The following is a 6,784-nucleotide window of genomic DNA, read 5'->3' as shown; positions in this document are numbered from 1 at the left end:
CATTAAATTAAATGAAACTCAAATTTTTTTGATTAAATTTTGTAAGGATATATCTTATTTTGTTTATTAGGTTGATTTTATAAAATCCAATTTGAAGTATTTTAATTGTTTTTTTTTTTGAAAATTAAATTGAAGTCTTATGGAGATAAAAAAAAAAACTTTATTATATGGTGAATGTTGTAATATTTAAAAAAAAAAATTTAATATTTTGATTTATAGTATTTTTTACAAATATATACTTATATATATAAATATATATATATTGTCTTTGTAATCAAAAAAAAAGTTAAAGTTTAAAGTTAGTAAAAAGAAGACAAAAATGTGCCTTAAGTGTTCCTTATCTTATGTGGGTAGGGCGTGACAATTAAAAGACATAGTATGACACAAGGGTGATTTAGAAGGCATTTGATAGAGGATTTGGTTTTAAGAAGCCCCTCATTGTTTGTTATAAAAATTGATGGGCTGTTAGTTTTTTCTAGAAGTCTGTAGTTTTCCTTATTACATACTTTTTCTAATAATTTTTAATTACTATTCTTTCTAAAAGTTAATTTTTAAAATTAATAGTAATTACCAGTCTCCTAAATTTTAACTTATAATTTTTTTTCCTCATTTTTAGTGAAATTTTTATAAAATATAACACATTACTGTAATTAATTTTTTTTTTAAAATTATTTTGATATTTTACAATAATAATTTAAAAAAAATATATAATGGATAAGATTGGAGAGATAACAAAAGAGGATAAAAAAGAGGAAAACTCAGCTACAAATACTAAATATTTTTTGGAGAATAATGAGGAGAAGGAAACAATTTTTTCAAAAGAATCATCTCCATCTTTGTCGGGTGTTAGTTCAAGTTCAGATTCTATTAATAGTAGTATTATAAAAAAAATTATATCTATAAATGAAGATTATAATGATAAAAATTGTGTTGTATGTGGTGATAAATCAAGTGGTAAACATTATGGTCAATATTCATGTGAGGGTTGTAAAAGTTTTTTCAAAAGAAGTATTAGAAGAAGTGTAAGTTATATTTGTAGAGGTAACAAGAATTGCAGTATTGATATTAATCATAGGAATCAATGTCAATTTTGTAGATTAAAAAAATGTATTAAAATGGGAATGAGGAAAGAAGGTTTGTTTAAATATTAATTTTTAAATTATTTTTTTTTGTAGTTCAAAGAGCTAGAATTCAAACAAATTATACATATGCATATAATTTTCCTATTCCAACAAGGCATGGATCAAATTATTTAATGAATTCTATCCTTTCTCCAACTACTTCAACCACCACAGGCGGTGGGGTACCTTTTATGTCAATGCCACAAAATTGTGAATATAGACATAATGTTGAAGTGATAAAACAAATTGTTAATTCAGAAACATTTTTTACAAATTTTCTTTTAACAGTTTCTTTAAAAGAAAAACAATTAATGTATCCAGTGGTTCATTGGGCTAAATCACTTGAATATTTTAATTCACTTTGTTTTGAAGATCAAATAACTCTTTTAAAAACTAATTGGTCTTATGTATTTCTATTGAATTATTATTCTTTACCAATGTGTGGAGTTGAGATGAATTCTTTCACCAATGATTCATGTTTAAAATTTTATAGAAATCTTATTGATAGATTACGAGCTTTAAAATTAGATAATGTTGAGAATGGTTGTATGAAAGCTTTATTACTTTTTAATCATGGTAGTTTTTATTACTGTATTTTTTAAATAACTTTTTTTTTCTAGATAATTATGATCTTCTAGATATTGAAAAAGTTGAAGTTATTCAGGAACGGGTATTATTTTCATTTGAAGAGTACGAAAAAAATAAAGATATATGTGGACAGGAACATCGTTTTGGAAAAATTCTTCTCCTTTTATCAAGTATAAAATCAATGAAAGAAAACTTTATACAAAAAAAATTTTTATCAAATGTTTTTACAGACTCCTCCTCCTTAGAAACATTATTAAGAGAAATTGTTTTACCAACTGAAAGGCAACCTAACCAAAATCAAAATTTTATTCAATGTTTTCCAATAATATATCCACAACCATTTCCAACAAATTTTTTTGGAAATACTTCTTATCAACCTTTTAATTCTTATACTAATGGTTTACCATCAACAGTAAATATTCAAAAAGAAAGTATTCCATTTTCATTAATAAATCAACAATCAAATCATCCTTTTTTAAATATTTTTCCATTAACTTCAACAACACACCTTTAGGATACATATTTAAAAAAAAATTTTTTTACAAAAAAAGTTCCCAAAACAGATATTTTAATTTAATAATAATTATAAATATATTTTTATAATTAATGAAAATTATCAAAAAATAATATACCAACAAAATTATTTTATATTTATAAAATTTGTAGGATTATTTTATTTTTTTTCATTTTCTATTTTTATTCAAATTATAAGTAGTATTAAAATAAAGAATGTTCTTGTATAGAAAGATTTATTTAAATGTAAGACATTTCAAGAATATACGGTATCAGTGCAAAAAAATAAATCTTTTCTACCAGTCAAAAGTTAATAGAGTAACAATGGTACTAAAAATGAAAGAGATAATAGTGAGATGATGTGGTTGACAGGAGAAATTTATACTACTAAATGTTGTCTCATAAATCAGAGATCTTTGAAAATACTGATAGTTTTAAAAGTTTATATAATAAATATAAAAAAAAAATTTGTAATAAAATGTGATATTATTTGTGAATGATATTAAAATAATATGATATATATTTTAGAAAAAAAAATAAAGAAATAAGAGAGGGATGTTTAATTTTTAATAATTTTTAAAAATAATTTATCTGATATTTTTACTAATTTATTTATCTTTTTATACCATAATATCTTAAATAATATCTTTTATTATGGAGGTTTAAATAAAGATTATATTTTACTATTTTCTCTTAATTCATATCAAAAATAATTGTTATATTAATATGCTTTAAGGACATACAATATAGTAGCTTAAATAGCTTATAAAAATAATGTTATATGCCATTCTATTTTAACAATACGCCAATCATATATATATATTTTTTTTTGTATCAAAATAGTACTTTAGGGTAACAATTTTATATATTTTTAATATTATAGATATAATTTATTTATTAAATATTCTATTGTTATATCTCATATTATTACTCTCTTTTATTGGATAATCTCTATAGATTTATAATATTTATTTTGTAAACATTTTAATGATATTTATAATTTTTGATAATGATCTTTACAATTTTATTAATACTATAATTTATATGTATCTTATATTGTATTATTCATTTTTTTTTTTCTATTTTGTATAAAAAAAAAATTATGAAAAAGTATTACGTAATGTGCATGTTAAATTATGACTTAAATTAGTAAATATATTCGGTTTCCCTGAATCTTTTCTATTTGGGCTGTTTGAGACACTGGCATCTATATATGCTGGTGATCCGGTACGTGATCTCCCTCCAGAACGAACACTCCTCGCACCACGTCTACTTTAAAAATAAAAAAAATAAATAAATAAATAATAAACTTACATTAATCTTGTTGGTGAATCAAGAAGAGGACTTGGGGCATTACCCTGATCAAAAGAGGTACTTTGTTTATTATAACTACTTAACCAACTTTTTTTTCTTCTGCCACCAATTTCAATTAATTTATAAGAATCATCACTAACATCACTTGTCTTACTTAATTTATATGAACATTCTGATTCTATAGAACTTCTACTATCTTTGGAGTATCTTCGGAAATGTCTATCATCAAGCCTACCATCAGCTGAAAGAAAAGACATCTTTCTATTGTCATTAGTAAAGGCCTCAGAAACAATAAGTTTAGGTAAATTGACAACAGAAACAGACTGTTCCTTTGAATCACCATTTACTTTTAAAAAACCATCTTTATTTTCTTTTTTGGTTTTTATTTGCCTAAGCCATTGTAATTGTTCAACAAGTTGTGCCATTGCATGAAGAATTTCACTAAAATATTTATCTTCCATTTCCATTAATCCTAAACCAAGATTTAATGGATGTAAAAGATCATGAGTTACAATAACATGATTTTTTAATCTTTGTGCTCCATTAAGACATAATGAAAGGACAAGTCTAGCTTTTGCATAAACAACAATTGTATGTAAAGAATTGGCTATTGAAGTTAGTGGAAGAATTATTTCTAGTTCTCTATCATTACATCTAGTTGTGATATCTTCAATTAAACTTAAAAAATCAGCTTGTCTAGTGGGATTATCATCAAGATATTTTCCATATCCTCGAAATATTGGTATTAAAATATCCATAATAAAAGCCATTGGTATATTCATACTTATTTTTTTACATGCATTTAATCCAATTTTAATATGACTCTCATCTGGAGAAGCTATATTCATATAAATAAAATCTAAACATTTTTCTTGAATTAAATTATCACCTAATTTTTTATAAAGAATTGGTAGGTACTCGAGAACGATATCCTCAACCTCCTCTAAGGGCATCCTCTCAAATATACGATGAAACCAGACATCTAATTTTTTAATATTATGTGATTCACATTTGTCAAGCATTACACATAATGGTTTCATTATTGCTGGATACAATTCAATAGCACCAATCAAACTTTGATTAAATCTTTGAACAATCCTTGAAAACCATATTGGTTCTGGAATATCTTCTAAAACTTTAGAAACTGTTTCTTTTAAAAATAGTGATTTTTGATCAGGATCAAATAATTGTCCCAAATCATCTAATTGTCTTAAAACTGATGCAGCAGGATCTTTAAAATGTTTACTTAATGCTAACCCTTGCATTGTTGGTCTTTTAGAAACATCTTTTGACAAGACATCACGTATCTGTGATAATAATGGTTCACCAATTTCAAAACCTATAGATGCAAGACATTTATCTAATTGATCAACAACTATATGATATGTTTCAAGATTATTTCTAGCTTCAATTATTCTTTTACCTCCTTAAAATAAATATTATTATTATTATTATAAATAAATATATATTTTAATTATACTATATCATATTCTTTTTAATAATATATTATATATAAATATTTTACTTCCTATTAAAAAGTAAAAAATTTTATAAACAACTAAAATATTATATACTCTTATAACAATATATAAAGGAAGTAGTGGGAAAAAAAAATATTAATAATTCTAATGAAATATATATATTGATATATTTAAGAAACATATACTTCCTTATAAATAAAATATAAATTTCTATTAAAATAAATATTATTTTTTTTATTATTATTATTTCCAAACAAACCTGTATATATCCAACAAATAAGAACACCAAAACTAAAGACATCAGCAGCATTTGTAACAAATTGAATATCTTTTTCTAGATATTCTGGTGCAAGAAAATCAAGATCAGGTTGAAGATCAGGTGATAATTTTTTAGTCCATGGATAACAGGGATACATATTAGCATCATTGGCAGAGACACTAAATGCAAAACCACCTATTTTCCATAAACCATTTCCTGTTACATATATAGCACTAGGTGTTAAATTTCCATGTAATATGTGTGCTGTATTATGAAGATATATAAGACCTTCTATTATTTGGAGAGCACCTAGTTTTGATTCAAGAATTGTTATTCCATCATGAATTACCATTGTATCAAGAGTACGATAAATATGTTCACATGGTATTGTTAATGCATCCCTAGAAATAGTAATAAAAAAAGATATATGTTAAGTATAGTTAAATTTTTTATCAAATTTACTTTGTATCTTCTAATGGTTCAAGTATATGGAGAATTCTAGGATTTGGTAATAATGTTAATTGATTAATTTCATATCTTAATAAATCAAGTAAAGATAATCTATTTTTTATCCTTCCAACTCTAACAGGTGCTTTGACATTATTTTTTCTATTAAATGTAAGAATACTAATTTCTTCACCACCAATAGCTGAGAATCCATCAAATTTATCCCAATACTTTCCAACAGTATATGTATATGTTAATGTATGATATTTTGTATCAATAGAACTACTATTACCAATTCTAGATGATGATGTTGAGGGTTGCCCTGATGTTGGTGATATTAATGATGGTCTTGATGGAAGTAAACTTGATACACTATATTGTGTATTTTTTTGTCCACCACCCTCAATAATGGTACTCTTTCTAGTGGGTACAGTATTCCTTCCAGAAAATGAAAATGGTGCTGTAATTGATGATGTACTGTCTTTTGATGGTACAATTGTTGATGAATTGCTTGATGAGGGTGTTGATCGTATGGCAAAATGTGCCAATTTAGAAAATTTTGATTTTTTAAATGAATTAGAACTTGATAATGTTTCATTTTCAAGTGGTTTTCCAGCTATTGTTGAGTTACCTCTATTATTTTCACAAACTTTTGACATATTATAATTTTTTATATTAATAAAAATAAATATATATATATATTATACTAATTCTTCTTAATTAATTTAAAATAAAATAATTTTCTTTGTTATATTTGTTACATTAAAAGTATATTATCAATGAAGTAATTTTTTTTTGTTGATTTTGTAATTTAGTTATAACATATTCAATTTGTTGTTTATGAAATGATATAACATATATATATATATATATTTAATAAAATTCTGTATTAATAATTGATTACAATAAAAAAATTATAATAGAACTTTATTATTGTTCTTAAAAATATCTTTCCTATAGTAAAATAATATATTTATTTATTTTTTTTTTTCTTAGAAAATAATATTATAATAAAAATATAATAAATATAATATAAAGAGGGAGACGTATTTGTTATATAT

The 6,784-nt window shown here is 23.4% G+C and overlaps 2 protein-coding genes across 2 annotated transcripts; one reads left to right on the top strand and one right to left on the bottom strand.

Moving 5' to 3' along the window:
* Positions 1-710: 710 nt before the first annotated feature.
* On the top strand, positions 711-2,223 carry SRAE_2000278900 (Nuclear receptor subfamily 2 group F member 6; the record flags this gene model as incomplete). Its single annotated transcript, XM_024653900.1, has 3 exons — positions 711-1,134; positions 1,176-1,697; positions 1,742-2,223. The coding sequence occupies 3 exons, from the start codon at positions 711-713 to the stop codon at positions 2,221-2,223; spliced, it is 1,428 nt and encodes a 475-aa protein (XP_024507331.1).
* Positions 2,224-3,322: 1,099 nt separating this feature from the next.
* On the bottom strand, positions 3,323-6,382 carry SRAE_2000278800 (SCY1-like protein 2; the record flags this gene model as incomplete). Its single annotated transcript, XM_024653899.1, has 4 exons — positions 3,323-3,494; positions 3,537-4,962; positions 5,277-5,677; positions 5,739-6,382. The coding sequence occupies 4 exons, from the start codon at positions 6,380-6,382 to the stop codon at positions 3,323-3,325; spliced, it is 2,643 nt and encodes an 880-aa protein (XP_024507330.1).
* Between the last annotated feature and the right edge of the window lie 402 nt (positions 6,383-6,784).

The sequence above is a fragment of the Strongyloides ratti genome, assembly GCF_001040885.1.
Source record: "Strongyloides ratti genome assembly S_ratti_ED321, chromosome : 2".
Classification (NCBI taxonomy): Eukaryota; Metazoa; Nematoda; class Chromadorea; order Rhabditida; family Strongyloididae; genus Strongyloides; species Strongyloides ratti.
Note: the sequence above shows the minus strand (reverse complement) of the source record. Positions and strands in the feature narration are given on the sequence as shown.